The sequence below is a fragment of the Amblyraja radiata genome, chromosome 23 (assembly GCF_010909765.2).
Source record: "Amblyraja radiata isolate CabotCenter1 chromosome 23, sAmbRad1.1.pri, whole genome shotgun sequence".
NCBI lineage: Eukaryota > Metazoa > Chordata > Chondrichthyes > Rajiformes > Rajidae > Amblyraja > Amblyraja radiata.
In genome coordinates, this window is record NC_045978.1 from 35,449,963 (window position 1) to 35,472,574 (window position 22,612).

The 22,612-nt window shown below is 41.9% G+C and overlaps 1 protein-coding gene across 1 annotated transcript in view; it reads right to left on the reverse strand.

Moving 5' to 3' along the window:
• Positions 1-22,612, reverse strand: part of slc35c2 (solute carrier family 35 member C2) — a 54,150-nt gene that overhangs the window by 17,998 nt on the left and 13,540 nt on the right. Inside the window, exons 3-6 of the mRNA XM_033042031.1 lie at positions 21,453-21,516; positions 20,859-20,931; positions 18,510-18,678; positions 2,018-2,101 (exon numbers count right to left, since the gene is read on the reverse strand). Coding sequence (XP_032897922.1) covers positions 2,018-2,101; positions 18,510-18,678; positions 20,859-20,931; positions 21,453-21,516 — 390 coding nt within the window. The remainder of the gene's footprint in view (positions 1-2,017; positions 2,102-18,509; positions 18,679-20,858; positions 20,932-21,452; positions 21,517-22,612) is intronic.

Genomic DNA, 22,612 nt, shown 5'->3' on the forward strand with positions numbered 1-22,612 from the left:
GAGCGCAGGTGAATGAGGGGGGGGATCTTATAGAGGTGTATGAAATCACGAGAGGAATAGATCGGGCAGATGCACAGAGCCTCTTGCCCAGAGTAGGGCAATCGAGGACCAAAGGACATAGGTTCAAGGTGAAGGGGAAAAGATATAATAAGAATTTGAGGGGTAACTTTTTCACACAAAAGGTGGTAGGTGTATGGAACAAGCTGCCATAGGAGGTAGTTGAGGCAGGGGCTATCCCAACATTTAAGAAACAGTTAGACAGATACATGGATAGGACAGGTTTGGAGGGATATGGACCAAGCGCAGGCAGGTGGGACTAGTGTAGCTGAGATATGTTGGCAGGTGTGGGCAAGTTGGGCCAAACGGCCTGTTTCCACACAGTATCACTCTATGGCTCTATGAATTAAAAGTGAATGAAATGTTGAAGTGAGTGTGAGTTGTCTTAGATGTAGGTCTAAAGGGATTGGACAAGAGGGAGCAAGATATAATCAAGGTATTTGGAGATGAGTTTGATGAGGCAGGAGCAAGCAGAAACAATGGGTTTACCATGGCAATCCAATTTGAGGATTTTGGAAAGGAAATCAGGATGGGCAAGATGGGGCTTGGAAACTGTTGGAGGTAGTGATGGGGAGAATGCTGGAGGTGACGAGGTCTGGGAGATGGTGGCCTGGTGCTCATCTGTGGGGTCACGGTCAAGGGGTAGGTACAAGATGGTGTCCGAGAGCTGGTGCCTGGCCTCAGTGTGGTACAGGTCAGCATGCCACACTACGATAGAGCCTTGTCAGGTGGTTTAATAAGAATATTGGGATTGTTACTGAGTGAGCAAAGCATTCATAAGGGGTGAGATTGGAATGGGCAAGCAGGTATAGTAGGCAGTGAAGAAAGATAATGGCATGTTGGCCTTCATTGCGAGAGGATTTGAGTTTAGGAGCAAGGAGGTCTGACTGCAGTTGTACAGGGCCCTGGTGAAACCACACCTGGAGTATTGTGTGTGGTTTTGGTCTCCTAATTTGAGGAAGGAAATTCTTGCTATTGAGGGACTGCAGTGTAGGTTCATCAGGTTAGTTCCCGGGAGTGTGGAACTGACATATGATGAAAGAATGGGTTGACTGGGCTCGTATTCACTGGAATTTAGAAGGATGAGGGGTTATCTTATAGAAATGTAAAAATTTTAAGGGATTAGACAGGCTAGATGCAGGAAAAATGTTCCTGATGTTGAGGGAGTCCAGAACCAGAGGTCACAGTTTAAGAATAAGGGGTAGGCCATTTAAGACTGAGATGGAAAAAAACTTTTTTGCCCAGAGAGTTGTGAATCTGTGGAATTCTCTGCCACAGAAGGCAGTAGAGGCTAATTAACTGGATGTTTTCAAGAGGAAGTTAGATTTAGCTCTTAGGGCTAACGGAATCAAGGGATATGGGGAAAAAGCTGGAACAGAGTACTGATTTTGGATGATCAGCCATGATCATATTGAATGGCGGCGCTGGCTCGGAGGGCCAAATTGCCTACTCCTGCACCTATTTTCTACGTTTCTAGGGTAGAAGGCCAGCAGCTGTAGCTCATGAGGAAGAACGTTGGAGACGTGAGAAAGGGTCATCGCTGAGAGAAAAAGGCTTGGAGACAGATAGCTTGACCACTATCCCACCCTACTCCAACCTTATCTGACACCCTGTTCGCTCCTTTTCACTTCCAACCTTTGTTACCTACTCCACCGATCTGCAAAATAGACCGTCCCCACATCCCTCACCTGTCTCCACCCATCATTTGCCAGGCTCTGTCCACCCTCACCTTTTCTTCACAGCTTTCTCCACACCCCCCTCCCCTCCACCACCTGAACCAAAACTTCACCTATTGATGTCTTCCAGAGATTTTCTCTGACCAGCTACATTTCTCCAATACTTTGTTTTATTTTGACAAACCAGCATCTGCGGTTCTTAGTGCAGTTATTGTAAATGGAGTTTGGTCTATGGTGATCAAGATCTCCAGAGCACTGGCCACCGACCCAGCTCGCAGACCTACCTTCATTGAACACAAACAGCGGGAAGAGACCAATAAACATCAGAGGCTGGAGGTGGTACATGGTGTCAATAGGATTCTGTAAACCTGAGCAAGAGTTTCAAATTCAGTTATAATCTGCATAATATTCCATGAATTATAATAACAACAAATTCAGTTATAATTTATACTTCAGTTAAAATTGTTATTTAATAGTCATATAACTCTGGTAATAACCCAAGTAAAAACAATTATTATGAGCAGCACAAACAGGAGATTTCAAATCTGATAAAGGGGAAAAACAAAATGTCCACATCCCTTTACACCAATGATACAAACTGTACCAACCAGCTCAATGCCATGAAAATGAAGTCTGGAAATACTTGTCAATGTCTCGAACCAGATCATACATTCAGACACTTGCAATTTAACTGTGGTGTGTTATGAAGCTTCATATAGACAATGCTCTTTTTAATTGAACAATAGTGGCTTTCTATTAGTTTAAGTGAACAACTGCATTTGCTTTGAAATTAAACTGCCACCAACAATGTGTCAAGGACGATCAAAAAATTACATTCCAATTAACATCCAGTTGTCAAGTTCTCATTCACCTGAAACCTGACAGTGTCAGATGTGACAAGTACACTCATTTATATCATTCTTGTCAGGTCTGGGAGATTAAATTCAATTCTTGCAGCTGGAGACGAGTACTCGTTGTTCCAGATCAACAATGTGTGCTCTTTACACAATAATATTTAATAACTTTTACAGATTGGATATCCATCCTACTCAAGCATTACTTCCCCAATTTGGAATCTCATGCACCAAGGTAATTAATTGGCATTATCTCAAATGAATCCGCAATTGTCTGTAATTTTAATTAGTTTTAAGTTCTAAAGGGCAGATAGAGAATAGAAACATAGAAACATAGAAAATAGGTGCAGGAGTAGGCCATTCGGCCCTTCGAGCCTGCACCGCCATTCAATATGATCATGGCTGATCATCCAACTCAGTATCCTGTACGTGCCTTCTCTCCATACCCCCTGATCCCTTTAGCCACAAGGGCTACATCTAACTCCCTCTTAAATATAGCCAATGAACTGGCCTCAACTACCTTCTGTGGCAGAGAATTCCAGATTCACCACACTCTGTGTGAAAAATGTTTTCCTCATCTCGGTCCTAAAAGATTTCCCCCTTATCCTTAAACTGTGACCCCTTGTTCTGGACTTCCCCAACATCGGGAACAATCTTCTGTCCAACCCCTTAAGAATTTTGTAAGTTTCTATAAGATCCCCCCTCAATCTTCTAAATTCTAGCGAGTACAAGCCGAGTCTATCCAGTCTTTCTTCATATGAAAGTCCTGACATCCCAGGAATCAGTCTGGTGAACCTTCTCTGTACTCCCTCTATGGCAAGAATGTCTTTCCTCAGATTAGGAGACCATAAATGCACGCAATACTCCAGGTGTGGTCTCACCAAGACCCTGTACAACTGCAGTAGAACCTCCCTGCTCCTATACTCAAATCCTTTTGCTATGAATGCTAACATACCATTCGCTTTCTTCACTGCCTGCTGCACCTGCATGCCTACTTTCAATGACTGGTGTACCATGACACCCAGGTCTCGTTGCATCTCCACCTTTCCTAATCGGCCGCCATTCAGATAATAGTCTACTTTCCTGTTTTTGCCACCAAATAGGCTGTGGGCCGAGGAGCTTTATTCTGCAGTTTCGTGACCCAAGTCATCAAACTACATGAAATGTTCACATATTGTGTAAAAAAAATCATATAAATCACCCCTGAAACTCGATATGAAGAAGACTTGCACATTTTTATTAAATTAGAGAAAAACCGGAAAAATGTTGGGTAATTTTTAGTCCAATCAAAGCACGTTTAACATTGAGTTGTCTGCCAGTTGGCCAATCACGCGCTTTGCTTCAGGCTAGCACACAAAATGGCTGAGGGGGCTTCACAGATGCCTGTTTTACTGGAGATTCCGATGTGTTGTTTTGTGGAATACATGTCGTGAAAACTTGCAGCAGGTTAATTGTATTTAGTGGGAAAAGCATTAAAAAGGCTGAAGAATGTGCTGCTAAGTTGATGGAAGTGTTGAAAGTGATGGAAGTCTTGAAAGCAAAGTCCCTGCTGAGGTCCTGGAACACAAAGATTAAGAGCCAGGAACCAACTCTAACTAAAAGGTTAGATCTAAAGTCTGAATTTATGAAAATCTACCTAAATGGAAAGAAAAGACATTAGTTTGCAGGATGTGGAATCGGTATGGGTAGAGCTGCGAAACACTAAGGGGCAGAAAGCGCTGGTGGGTGTTGTGTACAGGCCACCTAACAGTAGTAGTGAAGTTGGAGATGGTATCAAACAGGAAATTCGAAATGCGTGTGACAAAGGCAAAACCGTTATAATGGGTGACTTCAATCTACATATAGATTGGGTGAATCAAATTGGCTGGGGTGCTGAGGAAGAGGATTTCTTGGAATGTATGCGGGATAGTTATCTAAATCAACATGTAGAGGAACCAACGAGAGAGCAGGCTATTTTAGACTGGGTATTGAGTAATGAGGAAGGGTTAGTTAGCAGTCTTGTTGTACGTGCCCCCTTGGGCAAGAGTGACCATAATATGGTTGAGTTCTTCATTAGGATGGAGAGTGTCATTGTTAATTCAGAAACAATGGTTCTGAACTTAAAGAAAGGTAACTTTGAGGGTATGAGACGTGAATTGGCCAAGATTGACTGGCAATTAATTCTAAAAGGGTTGACGGTGGATATGCAATGGAAGACATTTAAAGACTGCATGGATGAACTACAAAAATTGTTCATCCCAGTTTGGCAAAAGAATAAATCAGGGAAGGTAGTGCATCCGTGGATAACAAGGGAAATCAGGGATAGTATCAAAGCGAAGGATGATGCGTACAAATTAGCCAGAAAAAGCAGCATACCGGAGGACTGGGAGAAATTCAGAGACCAGCAGAGGAGGACAAAGGGCTTAATTAGGAAAGGAAAAATAGATTATGAAAGAAAACTGGCAGGGAACATAAAAACTGACTGCAAAGGTTTTTATAGATATGTGAAAAGAAAGAGATTAGTTAAAACAAATGTAGGTCCCTTGCAGTCAGAAACAGGTGAGTTGATCATGGGGAACAAGGATATGGCAGACCAATTGAATAACTACTTTGGTTCCGTCTTCACTAAGGAAGACATAAATAATCTGCCGGAAATAGCAGGGGACCGCGAGTCAAAGGAGTTGGAGGAATTGAGTGAAATCCAGGTTAGCCGGGAAGTGGTGTTGGGTAAATTGAATGGATTAAAGGCCGATAAATCCCCAGGGCCAGATAGGCTGCATCCCAGAGTACTTAAGGAAATAGCTCCAGAAATAGTGGATGCATTAGTAATAATCTTTCAAAACTCTTTAGATTCTGGAGTAGTTCCTGAGGATTGGCGGGTAGCAAACGTAACCCCACTTTTTATGAACGGAGGGAGAGAGAAAACGGGGAATTACAGACCAGTTAGTCTAACATCGGTAGTGGGGAAACTGCTAGAGTCAGTTATTAAAGATGGGATAGCAGCACATTTGGAAAGTGGTGAAATCATTGGACAAAGTCAGCATGGATTTACAAAAGGTAAATCATGTCTGACGAATCTTATAGAATTTTTCGAGGATGTAACTAGTAGCGTGGATAGGGGAGAACCAGTGGATGTGGTGTATCTGGACTTCCAGAAGGCTTTCGACAAGGTCCCACATAAGAGATTAGTTTACAAACTTAAAGCACACGGCATTGGGGGTTCAGTATTGATGTGGATAGAGAACTGGCTGGCAAACAGGAAGCAAAGAGTAGGAGTAAACGGGTCCTTTTCACAATGGCAGGCAGTGACTAGTGGGGTACCGCAAGGCTCAGTGCTGGGACCCCAGCTATTTACAATATATATTAATGATCTGGATGAGGGAATTGAAGGCAATATCTCCAAGTTTGCGGATTACACTAAGCTGGGGGGCAGTGTTAGCTGTGAGGAGGATGCTAGGAGTTTGCAAGGTGACTTGGATAGGCTGGGTGAGTGGGCAAATGTTTGGCAGATGCAGTATAATGTGGATAAATGTGAGGTTATCCATTTTGGTGGCAAAAACAGGAAAGCAGACTATTATCTAAATGGTGGCCGACTAGGAAAAGGGGAGATGCAGCGAGACCTGGGTGTCATGGTACACCAGTCATTGAAAGTGGGCATGCAGGTGCAGCAGGCAGTGAAGAAAGCGAATGGTATGTTAGCTTTCATAGCAAAAGGATTTGAGTATAGGAGCAGGGAGGTTCTACTGCAGTTGTACAGGGTCTTGGTGAGACCACACCTGGAGTATTGCGTACAGTTTTGGTCTCCAAATCTGAGGAAGGACATTATTGCCATAGAGGGAGTGCAGAGAAGGTTCACCAGACTGATTCCTGGGATGTCAGGACTGTCTTATGAAGAAAGACTGGATAGACTTGGTTTATACTCTCTAGAATTTAGGAGATTGAGAGGGGATCTTATAGAAACTTACAAAATTCTTAAGGAGTTGGACAGGCTAGATGCAGGAAGATTGCTCCCGATGTTGGGGAAGTCCAGGACAAGGGGTCACAGCTTAAGGATAAGGAGGAAATCCTTTAAAACCGAGATGAGAAGAACTTTTTTCACACAGAGAGTGGTGAATCTCTGGAACTCCCTGCCACAGAGGGTAGTCGAGGCCAGTTCATTGGCTATATTTAAGAGGGAGTTAGATGTGGCCCTTGTGGCTAAGGGGATCAGAGGGTATGGAGAGAAGGCAGGTACGGGATACTGAGTTGGATGATCAGCCATGATCATATTGAATGGCGGTGCAGGCTCGAAGGGCCGAATGGCCTACTCCTGCACCTAATTTCTATGTTTCTATGTATGGAGTTTAATTAATTTAATTGCACCCTTTTATAATGTGAATAAATTCATTCATTCACTTACTTCATTCATTCACTTACTTCATTCATTTACTTCATTCATTCATTCATTCATGAAATTGAGGGCCTAAACTATATGTTTCCACAACACAGTCAATTGTCTGTGCCGTCTATAGCGGCCGTTATCAGACCCCGACAACGGGAAAAAAACGGAGGGATATCGATCGTTATTTATAGGCTTCCATTGCAGTGGAATTCCATTCCGTTTTTCTCCCGTTGTCGGGGTCTGATAACGGCCGCTATAGACGGCACTATGTACAGCCTCCCCCCCCCCCCCCACCCGCCCACGGAGATGATCCGCGGCTCCGCGTTCGCAGGCAGCTCCGAGATTAGCTGTTAAAGACTTATTACTCTACAACAGGCTGGCATTAGTGACAATGTTTAATTGACTGTGTTATGGAAACATATAGTTTAGGCCCTCAATTTCATGAATGAATGAAGTAAGTGAATGAATGAAGTAAGTGAATGAATGAAGTAAGTGAATGAATGAAGTAAGTGAATGAATGAATTTATTCACATTATAAAAGGGTGCAATTAAATTAATTAAACTCCATACAGATAGATTTTCATAAATTCAGACTTTAGATCTAACCTTTTAGTTAGAGTTGGTTCCTGGCTCTTAATCTTTGTGTTCCAGGACCTCAGCAGGGACTTTGCTTTCAAGACTTCCATCACTTTCAACACTTCCATCAACTTAGCAGCACATTCTTCGACCTTTTTAATGCTTTTCCCACTAAATACAATTAACCTGCTGCAAGTTTCCACGACATGTATTCCACAAAACAACACATCTCCAGTAAAACAGGCATCTGTGCAGTCCCCTCAGCCATTTTGTGTGCTAGCCTGAATCAAAGCGCGTGATTGGCCAACTGGCAGACAACTCAATGTTAAACGTGCTTTGATTGGACTAAAAATTACCCGACATTTTTCCGGTTTTTCTCTAATTTAATAAAAATGTGCAAGTCTTCATCATATCGAGTTTCAGGGGTGATTTATATAATTTTTTTTACACAATATGTGAACATTTCATGTAGTTTGGTGACTTGGGTCACAAAATCCTATTTCTAGACACATTTTTGATGCTCGGCCCACAGCCTAAAAGTGGATAACCTCACATTTATCCACATTATACTGCATCTGCCATGCATTTGCCCACTCACCCAGCCTATCCAAGTCACCTTGCAGCCTCCTAGCATCCACCTCACAGCTAACACTGCCACCCAGATTCGTGTCATCCGCAAACTTGGAGATGTTGCATTCAATTCCCTCGTCCAAATCATTAATATATATTGTAAATAGCTGGGGTCCCAGCACTGAGCCTTGCGGTACCTCACTAGTCACTGCCTGCCATTGTGAAAAGGACCAGTTTACTCCTACTCTTTGCTTCCTGTCTGCCAGCCAGTTCTCTAGCCACATCAATACTAAACCCCCAATACCGTGTGCTTTAAGTTTGTATACTAATCTCTTATGTGGGACCTTGTCGAAAGCCTTCTGAAAGTCCAGATATAACACATCCACTGGTTCTCCCTTATCCACTCTACTACATCCTCGAAAAACTCTATAAGATTCGTCAGACATGATTTACCTTTCATAAATCCATGCTGACTTTGTCCAATGATTTCACTACTTTCCAAATGTGCTGCTATCCCATCTTTAATAACTGATTCTAGCAGTTTCCCCACTACCGATGTTAGACTAACTGGTCTGTAATTCCCCGTTTTCTCTCTCCCTCCCTTTTTAAAAAGTGGGGTTACATTAGCTACCCACCAATCCTCAGGAACTACTCCAGAATCTAAAGAGTTTTGAAACATTATCACTAATGCATCCACTATTTCTGGGGCTACTTCCTTAAGTACTCTGGGATGCAGCCTATCTGGCCCTGGGGATTTATCGGCCTTTAATCCATTCAATTTACCCAACACCACTTCCCGGCTAACCTGGATTTCACTCAGTTCCTCCATCTCAATTGACCCCCGGTCCCCTGTTATTTCCGGCAGATTATTTATGTCTTCCTTAGTGAAGACAGAACCAAAGTAATTATTCAATTGGTCTGCCATGTCCTTGTTCCCCATGATCAATTCACCTGTTTCTGACTGCAAGGGACCTACATTTGTTTTAACTAATCTTTTTCTCTTCACATATCTATAAAAACTTTTGCAGTCAGTTTTTATGTTCCCTGCCAGTTTTCTTTCATAATCTATTTTCCCTTTCCTAATTAAGCCTTTTGTCCTCCTCTGCTGGACTCTGAATTTCTCCCATTCCTCTGGTAGGCTGCTTTTTCTGGCTAATTTGTATGCTTCATCTTTTGTTTTGATACTATCCCTGATTTCCCTTGTTATCCACGGATGCACTACCTTCCCTGATTTATTCTTTTGCCAAACTGGGATGAACAATTGTTGTAGCTCATCCATGCAGTCTTTAAATGCCTTCCATTGCATATCCACCGTCAACCCTTTAAGAATCAATTGCCAGTCTATCTTGGCCAATTCATGTCTCATACCCTCAAAGTTACCTTTCTTTAAGTTCAGGACCCTTGTTTCTGAATTAACAATGTCACTCTCCATCCTAATGAAGAACTCAACCATATTATGGTCACTCTTGTCCAAGGGGCCACGCACAACAAGACTGCTAACTAACCCTTCCTCATTACTCAATACCCAGTCTAGAATAGCCTGCTCTCTCGTTGGTTCCTCTACATGTTGGTTTAGAAAACTATCCCGCATACATTCCAAGAAATCCTCTTCCTCAGCACCCTTGCCAATTTGATTCACCCAATCTATATGTAGATTGAAGTCACCCATTATAACTGTTTAACCTTTGTTGCACGCATTTCTAATTTCCTGTTTGATGCCATCCCCAACTCCATTACTACTGTTAGGTGGCCTGTACACAACTCCCACTAGCGTTTTCTGCCCCTTAGTGTTTCGCAGCTCTACCCATATTGATTCCACATCCTCCAAGCTAATGTTCTTCCTTTCTATTGCGTTAATCTCCTCTCTAACCAGCAACGCTACCCCACCTCCTTTTCCTTTCTGTCTATCCCTCCTGAATATTGAATATCCCTGGATTTTCAGCTCCCAGCCTTGGTCACCCTGGAGCCATGTCTCCGTGATCCCAACTATATCATAGTCATTAATAGCTATCTGCACATTCAACTCATCCACCTTATTACGAATGCTCCTTGCATTGAGACACAAAGCCTTCAGGCTTGTTTTTACAACACTCTTACCCTTTATACAATTATAAGTTGTAAATTGTCTCAGGCACTGGTAGAAGAGAGCAGATTATGTAACAATGTTTATACTCTCTGGCTAAAATCCATTTGGAGTTCCAATTTGAGGTCTGGAAAATTATCTGCTGGAAAATTAGGGAACTGTGGAGTGCTGATTCTGGGGACAAGCGTTATATCACAAGACCAGGTTGCACACATTAAGGTCCATTCTGTCAAATACATAAATAAATAGGTGATTTAAGAGAGTGTTTAACATGACTGAAGGAGTCGAATGGAAAATTATGTGGGTTGTTGGGGAATAGACAATAGATGCAGGAGTAGGCCATACGGCCCTTCGAGCCAGCACCGCCATTTAATGTGATCATGGCTGATCATACCCAATCAGTGCCCCGTTCCTGCCTTCTCCCCATATCCCCTGACTCCGCTATTTTTAAGAGCCCTATCTAGTTCTCTCTTCAAAGCATCCAGAGAACCTGCCTCCACCGCCCTCTGAGGCAGAGAATTCCACAGACACACCACTCTCTGTGAGAAAAAGTGTTTCCTCGTCTCCATTCTAAATGGCTTACTCCTTATTCTTAAACTGTGGCCCCTGGTTCTGGACTCCCCCAACATCGGGACCATGTTTCCTGCCTCTAGCGTGTTCAAGCCCTTAACAATCTTATATGTTTCAATGAGATCCCTTCTCATCCTTCTAAATTCCAGAGTGTACAAGCCCAGCTGCTCCATTGCAGCATATGATAGTCCCAAATGCAGAACAAAAGGTATAATCTTTTTTTTAAAAGCCACACATTGCTGGAGTAACTCAGTGGGTCAGGCAACATATCTGGGGAACTTGGATAGTTGATGTTTCAGGTCGAGACCGTTAGTCATAGTCATAGAGAGATACAGTGTGGAAATGTGCCCTTTGGCCCAACTTGCCCACACCGGCCAACAATGTCCTATCCATGTACGTTTTCTAACTGTTTCTTAAATGATTGCCAAACATAAATTTGCGGTCAGGGAATTGAGTCGTGGTGGATTGCGGGAGGAGAAACTAGCGCCATGGTGTGACTTTTGCATCGGTTTTCCCTGCTCCGCTGATCTGACGACGAATCGGTCATACACGTGCTTGTGCTTGGATTCCCAACAAGATCGATAGAAGATTAGTAGTCTGGCGAGCACTGAGGGCGAGGGTTTGAGGCCCTAGAGAGTTTGAGTCCCCGTCTAGGGGGTTTGAGGCCCAAGGAAGGTGGGAGTTGGGCTCAAAAGGTTAGAAACATAGAAACATAGAAATTAGGTGCAGGAGTAGGCCATTCGGCCCTTCGAGCCTGCACCGCCATTCAATATGATCATGGCTGATCATCCAACTCAGTATCCCGTACCTGCCTTCTCTCCATACCCTCTGATCCCTTTAGCCACAAGGGCCACACCTAACTCCCTCTTAAATATAGCCAATGAACTGGCCTCAACTACCCTCTGTGGCAGAGAGTTCCAGAGATTCACCACTCTCTGTGTGAAAAAAGTTTTTCTCATCTCGGTTTTAAAGGATTTCCCCCTTATCCTTAAGCTGTGACCCCTTGTCCTGGACTTCCCCAACATCGGGAACAATCTTCCTGCATCTAGCCTGTCCAACCCCTTAAGAATTTTGTAAGTTTCTATAAGATCCCCTCTCAATCTCCTAAATTCTAGAGAGTATAAACCAAGTCTATCCAGTCTTTCTTCATAAGACAGTCCTGACATCCCAGGAATCAGTCTGGTGAACCTTCTCTGCACTCCCTCTATGGTAATAATGTCCTTCCTCAGATTTGGAGACCAAAACTGTACGCAATACTCCAGGTGTGGTCTCACCAAGACCCTGTACAACTGCAGTAGAACTTCCCTGCTCCTATACTCAAATCCTTTTGCTATGAAAGCTAACATACCATTCGCTTTCTTCACTGCCTGCTGCACCTGCATGCCTACTTTCAATGACTGGTGTACCATGACACCCAGGTCTCGCTGCATCTCCCCTTTTCCTAATCGGCCACCATTTAGATAATAGTCTGCTAGAGGTTATTCTCTAGTGGGTTAAAGGCCCCACACCATTGGTAAGGCGACAGCTGTTGCAATCGGGATTCCACTGAAACTGGCCCGAGGTTTGAGGGTTGGTAGACCCTGGGGTTTTAGGGCCCCACTCAGCCTGGAATATAGATTTCAAGATATCCTCAAAGACAGGACTGAGAAGGTCAGTACTAAGAGGGAAAGTACTGAATCGGTGCTGAGAGTGCGACTGGAAAGACGACACTATAAAGATCAGCATCGAGAACCAGCACGAAGCGGGTAGGTGCTGAAGACACAGGGGCTTCGAGACTGCGCCTGTGTGTAGTTTAAGTCCCAAACAGTACTGGGAACTCAGTGCTGGAGAAAAATTGGCTGAGAATACTTTAAAATCAACACTGAGAGGGGGGACCCGTCTAGTATCCGGACAGTGATCTAAATTTTCCGATTTAAATTTTACCAAATTCAGGGCATTTATATTGAAGGCTACTGGTTATTGTATAGAGATCTGTTTTGATCTTGTAAAATAGCGCCGTAATTGTATATAACTCCGTAATTGTAATATAGCGATTGTGTGATTAATGCTGCTGTTGTAATCGTAGTTTGAATCGTGGCTGTATATTAATATAGCATGATCTAGTGTCATTTAAAATAGTGCGATTAACTTTAGAATTGTACTGTAATCGAATGCATATATTTTATATTGTAGTGTGTTTATGTTTGATAATTATTAGCAGTATTATTTCTTGTTTGAGTGTGATTTTGCTTGCGTGTTACAACCTTATCTGTTTTTGTTTGGATTCAAGTGTTTATGTTCAGGAAATTTGCTGCTGAAGTGCGTTTGATTGTTCCATGTAGAAGGTGGTCCCCACCTTGAGCTGAGAGTGTTTACCATTATAAAAGCTTGTGTGATTTCTGTGTGTGAGATTCTTGGGTACCCTGTTGAAAGGAGAAAGGTTGTGTGAAAAAACTTGTTCGGTGTTAGGAATTTGTGTCCTTGACTTCTTCTTCTTCTTCTTTCATGTGGCGTGCACAGCCTAAAGTTGTTGGACAACTTGTTCTATTTGATCTTCCGTTTGTGCACGTCGAGTTGATTGCATTAGTCGAAACAGGGCAGACCACGTGAAGGTTGCAATCTTCCACCCCGCCCTTGTCTTGTGAGAGACTTACTAGTGCGTTGAAGAACTTATAAGGCATTGTAAGTAACAATGGGAAACCAGATTGTGATTGATACAGCGACAGACCCCGAGAGCCCATTACAAATGGTTTGCAGTAAGTTCTCTAAAGAGGTAAAGAGATTAAAGCATTTCTCGGGAACTTTGAATAAGAAATTAGAAGATGAGTTGTTGCCTGAAGGGAACCCTGGAGGGCGTGAGATATATTGAAAAGATTATTTGTCAATATAGTCAAAGTGAGACAGCAAAGGAATTTTTTGGGCTGTGGAGACAATATTATGAAGGATTAAGAAAACATAGTGTGGCTGCAATAATGACAAATTGGCAGAAGGCAGCTTTGAAACTTGGAATAGAATTAAAAGATGAAAGGAATAAACCTCTGGATACTTTGAAAAAGGAATGTGGATGTGCTTATAAAGAACATAGGGAACGGGAGACTAAGAGGACTCTTGAAGGAAAAGTGGCACTTGTAGAATTAGAGTTGAGGGACTCGTTGGTTGGCTTTGGTTTGGAAGGTGGAGACGAGGAATATTTGGAAGATTAGGAAAGTATTCATATCAAGAGAAGTTTGCAGCATCCACCTTATTCCCCTTGCGCTCCCTATGTCACCTCCATCTCCAGCACCTTATGTACCTCACAGACCTCCTGTGCCTGCAGCATCACCCACACCCCCTGCTCATAGTAATCCTATAGTATCACCTGCTCCCCAGACAGCAGCACCAGCACAGAGTTCCTTGACCCCAACAGCTCCAGCACTAACAGATATTCCAGCAGCGCTCAGTACAGGGAGCAAGACAAAGAAAATAGCATCGATATTTCAAGAAAAAGAACAACCACCAGAACCAGTTTATGAACCTAAACCTAGGAAAATAAAACGACCACCCAGAGAGAAAAGACATGCTTTTAAAAAGTACCGCCTTCCTCCTAGTGATGAGGATGATACATCGGAGGGTGATGTAGTATCTAGGGACACTGAGAGGGAGTCAGGCATAGGAAAAATTTTGCAGGCAGAGCAATTATCTCGCCGCCAGTTCCCAGTTAGGGAGATGCCTAACCCAGCCTTTGATCTGCCTAATGCAGTTGGTGCCAACAATCCTCGAACTATTGATGTGTACTCCCCATGGAAAGCAGATGAAATGATGGCTGTACCGAGTAAAATACCTGACAGAAAGAAATCACCTGCTTCCTTTGTGGACTATATCCGGACCACTATGCGTGTGTATCAAGCGGATTCGAGAGATTTGTGGGCTGCAATACAACAGATCATAACTCCTATAGAACATACCAGGTTCCTCGCCACTTTAGGACACCCAACTCACGAGGTACTGGCTAATGTAATTGCCAATAACAATGCAGGAGAAGATGCAGTTTTAACTGCCCTTGCCACTACCCTCCAAACGCCAATAGACATCGCTAGGATTTTGGATGTTAGACCAAAGAAAGGAGAGGGATCAGTGGAGTTTTTAGAAAGGTTCTTGGAACTATGTATGGATCAGTCGGGAGATGTAAATTTTCGGAACGAGGTGAATTCTCCCTAGTACTGCTCAATTTTGTTAAACTGTCTGCCAACTAATGTAGGAGAAGCAATCAAGACAAACAACATGGATTGGTCCGAGAATAGTGCAAGTCAAATGGTCCGTGAAGTTAGGTATCACTGGAAAGATATTAGAAAACAAGAGAACCAGCCGGTCGCTAAGGCAAAAACTGAATACATAATGAAAAAGGATGTGCCAAGATCTAATTTAGACTTATGGAATAGTCTTCAGGCAAGAGCAAGGCATGATGCGCCAGATTGGACAAGGGCGCCAGAACGGGATTGTCCAGGTTACCCTGAAGAACCACCTCCCTTAGAACCAATTTCTCCAAGACAACACTGGAAAGGGAATAGAGTATTGGGACCAGGCCAATGTTGTACTTGCGGCGGACAAGGTCACTGGAGTAGGGGGTGCCCGACACGAAACAACAGAAAGGAGGGGGCGAACAGTGACAGCAGAGAGGGAACAGGCAAATAAATCAGTGACAGAGAAGAGAAACACCCTTCTCTCAATATAAGCCATTCTCACGTTCCCGATTAGCTAAGTTGGTGGTGAACGGATGCAAATCTGATGAAGAACATGTACTATCATTGCGAGTAGAAGGAAGGATATGCACCTGTTTGATAGATACAGGAGCATCCATGTCATTTCTTCAATCAATTTATAACCTTGCCAATTCTAGTGAGGTTCAGAGCCTGTCCGGATTTCAGGGACAAATTTGCCAGTATCCCATCTCTAAGTCACTTGAAGTGGTGTATCGAAGCAAGGCAATAAAACATAGATTCGTAATAACAACTGGATTGGATTGCAATTTAATGGCTAGAGATTTGCTCTGCGCATTTCAATTGAAAATTGAATGCAGCGATGGTGGAATAATAGTAACCCCCATGGGCTCCCGAAAGGCAGTGCTATTCAACAGCAACATGGTGGTCCTTAGACCTAGTAGATGAGTTTCCGCTTCATATCACATTGGGCTATGATAGAAGTGGCAAAAATAAAGAATTAGAAAATCTTTTTCAGACCTCAAGAAGGAAAAAAAATGAAACGTGAATAATTTGGCACAGGCAACAGGACAAAGAGGAACTGCAGAGTACATTAAAATACCCCTATATTTATGGAAACGAGCTTCAGAGGTTGCTCCACACATAACGAGGAAGGTGAATTTTCCAGCAAGTGTGAAGGACTTGGGAGCAATGGTAAAGAAAGCAATTGATCTGGCAGATCCGAATATATATGAAGAACAGAGCTTGTCTAACCAATGTACTGTTGAGTTTGATCAGACCCAGAGGACAGTTGTTGCCCAGCTATGCCAGCATCTGGGAAGTGAGGTATGCGGGTATGTGGACCCGCAGGTGTGGGCAGAAGATGCAACTCAGGTAGGATGTGTTCGCATTGATCCCATCCAGGTTGCTCTCCAGAAAGGGATGACGCTGCCTTCAATACAGCAGTTGCATACACATGCTTGGGATTAGTTGGGGAAATGATGGGTTGCAATGTTGCAGAGTCTTCCCGCTGCTAATTATGATTGGTCCAGAAGAGGGACCTTACCCACGATGTTTATTTACCTGGGAGAATGTTTCTTTACCCAACAGAATTGTTTCCCCCTAAGTGCTTTGTGTGGAAACTATGTTATGTGATATTTTATGATTGAGTTAGGGAACTGTCATTCAATGTATTCTGCAACCCTTATTGATAATTGGCTTGTAGGGGTGCCCCCCCACCCCCCATGTATTTTCATGCCAAGGGTCTGTAAAGGTATAAAAGAGGGGGGAGCTCATTGGGGTGTGTCGATCTTCTGGGGTACGTGTTCTATTTGCGCAAGGCTGTTGGGCTCGAATAAGTAGAGACAAGGATCGGACCCACAGTATTGGATTAGGTATTGTATTGGTTTGGTGTAATATAAGAGTTGGATTTCCAGTGCTCGTATTTGGTGTTTGACTGAACCAGACTAAGGGCAGTAAGTTTAGGACCGGAATTACACATACACCCACCACCCTTTGTGTGAAAAGATTACCCCTCGGATTCCTATTAAATCTTTTCCCTTTCACCTTGAACCTATGTCCTCTGGTCCTCGATTACCCTACTCTGGGCAAGAGACTGTGCATCTAACCAATCTATTCATCTCATGATTTTGTACACCCCTATAAGATTTCCTCTCACTCTCCTGCGATCCATGGAATAGAGACCCAGCCTACTCAACCTTTCCCTATAGCTCACACCATCTAGTCCTGGCAACATCCTTGTAAATCATTTCTGAACCCATGCAAGCTTGACAATATCTTTCCTATAACATGGTGCCTAGAAATGAACACAATATTCTAAAAGCGGTCTCACCAACGTCTTATACACTGCAACATGACCTCCCAACTTCTATACTCAATACACTGACTGAAGGCCAAAGTACGAAAAGCCTTTTTGACCACCTTATCTACCTGTGTATTGATCTTCAAAGAGCCATGCACCTCTACTCCTAGATCCCTCTGCTCGACAACACTATCCAGAGGCCTACCATTTACTGTGTAGGTTCTGCCCTTGTTCGACGTCCCAAAATGCAACCTCACACTTCTCAGTATTAAATTCCATCAAACATTCCTCCGCCCACCTGGCCAATCGATCCAGATCCTTCTGCAATCTTTTACACCATCTTCACTATCTGCAAAAGCACTCACTTTTGTGTCGTCAGCAAACTTGCTAATCTTGCCCTGTATGTTCTCATCCAAATCATTCTTCTGACTGATTGTTGTGGGGGGGGAGGGGGAGGGAAGAAAGGAGGGACAGGAGGGGGTTTTGACAGGCAGATGGTTGGGCAAAGTCCAAAGAAAAAGGAGCGATACGAGGAGAGGAATTGGAAATAGGAAAGCCAGAGGAAGGAACACAAGGATACAATACAGCAATTGCAGTGACTCAGGACAAAAGGATCAGTATGGGAATGGGAAACGGAATTAAAATGTGAGATCCAGTAGCCTCTGATGGATTGAGTGTCCATATTTGAGGAGAAGGTTGCCAAGCCCACGCCTGGTCTCGACGAATTTGTTAACCAGTATCTGCAGTTCTCTTTCTACAGTATAATCTTAAAATAGGTGACAGGCCATTCAAAAAGTAACATGGGGAAATATTTCATATAAAATGGGTGAGTCAAATTTATTGTCATATGTACACGAACAGTCAGGTACAGGTACAATTGACTTATAATAGTGGTGATGACTACCAGATCGGCCATAATCGTATTAACAGGTGGAGCAGATTTGAGGAGCCAAATTGCCTGCACCTGCACCTAATTTGTATGTTTTTGTATTTAAGCTCTGATCTCATTGAGTGGTTAAACAAGTTTAAGTAGTTGTATGCCCATTTCTGTATTCCTTTACCATTAGTTTTAAGTGCCTGTGTTTAGAGTCACATCATATGGTACACAGCGTGTTCAAATACTGTATTTGCTGTTAAACTCCCACACTTAATTGACCCTATTACTGCTTTCCCCAACATTGCAGGCAATTTTATACACCTTGCTGCATCGTCCGAGTAATATCGTGTTTCAACTACAAACAGAGCATTATACACACTGCGCTGCATCAAAAAGAAATCAAAATTACCTAGATCAGCCTTCTGGGTAAGAATCTGTGTCAATGTCCATCGTATTCCACCGAGGAAGGATGCAATCAATACCAGGATAAATCCTTCTGTGTTAAACTGAGTTGACTTGTATGTGAACATGAAGAGGCCTCCAGCTATTAACACAATAACTATTAATAGCCATGATCTCTGAGAAAATAAATAGCAATACAGAAAACACATTATTCAATAAATGACCCGAAAAAGATATAATACATCTGTACTCAATTAGACAATTAAAATACTGCAGATAAAATTCTCCCATCCAAAACAACACTTTTAGACAACAACCAATCAGTTGGTCCGTCTTCAAGTAATCCCTCGAGATGGGCTAATTGGTGAATGCAACACAAAGCTAACTCTACAAAAATTGCAACATATAGCGAGAAATCAGAACAATTTAGGTTTTTACTTTTACATTTACTATATTCAATATCCATTTTTTATGCTCTATATTTTCATTTAAAGTTTTGATAATTTATTTATTCACATGTGTTGATTAAAATGAAATTAAAGGAGAATAGAAACAAATGATTTAGGACTAAAGAGTGAGTGGGCAATGTCACATGGAAAGTCTACAAAATGGAGTTTTATCCATCAGCATTGCAATCGGTTATGCCCCTGTCCCACTTAGGAAACCTGAACGGAAACCTCTGGAGACTTTGCCACGGTTTCCGTGCGGTTCCCGGAGGTTTTTGTCAGTCTCCCTAATGGTCGAAAGTGGTTTCCACTTCTTCTATGTTTCAAGCTCCCCAGGTGCTTTGGATTCCTGCTTTATCCAAAAGACACACTAGTTGGTAGGCTAATTGGCCGCTGTAAATTGCCTCTTGGCGAGTGGTGGAAAATCAGGAGAAGACGATGTGCATGAGTGAGAGAATAGATTTTAGGGCAAAATGTGAGGTAAATGGGATGGAATAGAATGCTCCAAGAGACGGCAGAGACTCGATGGGACAGATTGCTTCCTACTCCATTTCAAGAGAATAAGTTAAATTATCCTGGCTCCAGAATCAACACATCAATGCTGCTGATTGGTTCAGCGTGTTCACAACTAGCCATTTTATTGATTAATATTCAATCGTTTTCAACCTTTGCATTCCCTGTGGTGAAGATATTCTTAACATTGCTATTAGGTAGTGAGTTCCAGAATTTTAACCCGTTGACTTAAGAATAAAGCATTCCACCACATGTTCAAGTCACACTGATGAGACATGTTCCCATTTGTCTCATATATTCCTGTTATATCAACATGTCCTCATTTAATCTACACACGAGTCAATATTTTACTACTATTGTTTCATCATTGCAAACAAAGATGGATACAAAATAAAACCGTGAGCCCAAGTTTAATTGAGGACGTGTAAAACTTTTCTCTAACTATGCGGGAAGGGGAGCAAGAGAATGATTAAATGATGAGTTTCCTCCCAAGGAGGAGGGGAAATAAAACAAAATAATACGTAGTTCCATAAACTGATTGTTGATTGTGACACCTGCTGAAACATATTGGCTCTGGTCAAGTGGACAGAGACAGTCCAGGCAGGCTATGACACCCACTGCAGCAAAAGAGCATTGTGGATCACTGATGAAAAAGCCAACAAGGTGCTAGAGAGATGCATCTTACACAGGATCTTACTACCTTTCTTCTTGGAGAAATAGCGATATTGAGACATAAATATTGAGACTTCCACAATATTTGGATACGATTCTTGGTTTCCAAATGAATTACAGGTGAATATCTCTATGCACACAATCCACACTGTTAAACTCTACAATAATTGAACCTTCTCGCCTTCCCAGATGAACTCAGTTATTCCTATTCTACCTACCTACCACTTTTGAATGAGCTGCACTTGGATAGATGAGCAATAAAGTAAGTAAGTATATTGGCCAAGGAATTTACCACATACTTTTACCACATACCACATAATTTGCCTTGGTGCTCCACCCACAACATGACATACAGTGATAGTTATGAATAATTCAGAAAACACTAAACAAAACTAAACCCAAAACTGTACCATTATTTTTTATTCGGTATACTATAACAACAGACCACTAGCAAACTTTTAATATACAGAATCACAAAGTATTTCTTCCATTAATACTTTATAGTTCCTCTTCCCCAATTCATTGTTGTATTAAAATCAAAACCGAATACAATTTAAGCTCAATATTTCTTTTCAATACTCAGAAAAGTGGGACACTACCCATGTGTCCGCCTACTGGAAACTCTTCAAAAGGTAAACATGGCACCATACTTCCTCACGTTATTGGGATTATTCTGATAGTTATGGCAATGGTTTTAGACCAGTATTTGAAATAACAATGCTTACCAATTTCTCTAGCTTGAATATGATTGCAAAGAATAAAATAAATAGGACAGCAGTCGACTTTGTCATTGTATACCTAAAAGAAACAGTAGCTCTTACTAAGGCTCATTACAGTGTGATAAATCTTAACAATAATATTTTAATGCAATTAAATGCTTTGGGCTGCTTCACAAGTTCTTCAAGACCCAGAGCCAAATCTTACAGGAAAAGTGATCAAAGTCAAACTTAATGAATACCTTAAAAGAGGAGAATGGTAAATGAATTATGGAGGGAATTTTAGAAACTTGTAAGCTGAAGGTATTATTGCAAATTGATCTATCTGCTACTGATAATTAATATACAAGCATAATTGACACCCAGCCTTTTTCTACCTTGAGCACAGAAAAAACATAACTGAAAGGGTTAAACTAGGTCAGCACTACTCTGCATACAAGATTAAAAATAGGTACTGATGATTCGTTACAAAGCTTGTAAAAAAAAAATCACCAAATTAGAGCAATTGATTGAAAAATATAATGTTCAAATAGCTTAAGCATGATGACCATTGCACAGAATTTAACATTATAAGCAATCTCAGTACCAAGACAGGTGACTTACAGTGAGATAGTGATAAACATGAAGCTCCAATTAGACAGGCCAATGTCTAATGCAGTTGCCAGGGCTGCAATAGAAAAGGTTTTATTTTAAAATAAGATAGGTAGGAAAAATAGCACAATGAAGTTAATAATTAGTTTTTCTTTCATGCCATTGTTAATAAATGAACACAGTTCCTACGTGCATTTGCCAGTTTACCACAGTAATCTGCTCGCTCTCTAACTCTTGGGATGCTATATTTGCTTCTTCCACTTGTTTTGGTCAATATTTTAAAAGTTTCATTTCCAATAACATAGTAAAACACTCAAATTTATTTATCAAAATTCAATTCCATTGTATTATTTTCTCTCTCCTTTCATTGGCTATCAATCAAATCTCTTTCAATTTCAATTTATTCTCCACCGATTCAAAATCAAATTCTAGCCTTAAGATCCCTCCATAAATATACGTGATATGCAGCATGTTTTATATGACTGTTCTTCAAGATCCATACTCAATGCTGTGCTTTACCATGTTGATTAACTATATGCACTCTCTGGACCACCTTCATCAACAACATTCATTCACTAGTTATCCTGTTCTATAGTTACATGAACAGCTTCATGTGCTTTGGAATCCTTTTCCTTACATGTGTCAAGAGCTCCAAGCAAGAACCATGTCTTAAACTTGCTTGGAGTTAAACACTGACACTTACTTAGTGTTAAACTTCCTGTCACTATTCCTTCTTCTGCATATCACTGCTTCTATTGACCCCCAAACAATCCCCCAAGAATACCACCTTCACACATACATGTCAATCTATTTCAAGCTCAAAATCTCGTGGCGCCTCCATCCTCAGTTCTTTGGCCAGGAATCTTTCCTCAAGGAACCCTTCTATCTACAGAATTCACTTTTCACCTGGAGCCCTCCGTCTATTTTTTGTCATCCTCTTTCAATGTTTGCACTGCCAATTTCATCACAACACGAGTGGTCTCAATTTCTCTTCTCCCTTCACTCATTCTAACCTGCAAAATATCTGAACTTACAGCTGTTCTCCAAGTTCCGATCCTGACATTATAAACAATCTGCTGAGAAATATTGCTGGAGATTGACGACAGGCACTTTTTTTTTTTTTTTTTTTTTAAGAGAGGCCGAGTGCCATAACCCTAGCATTCCTTCCTTTA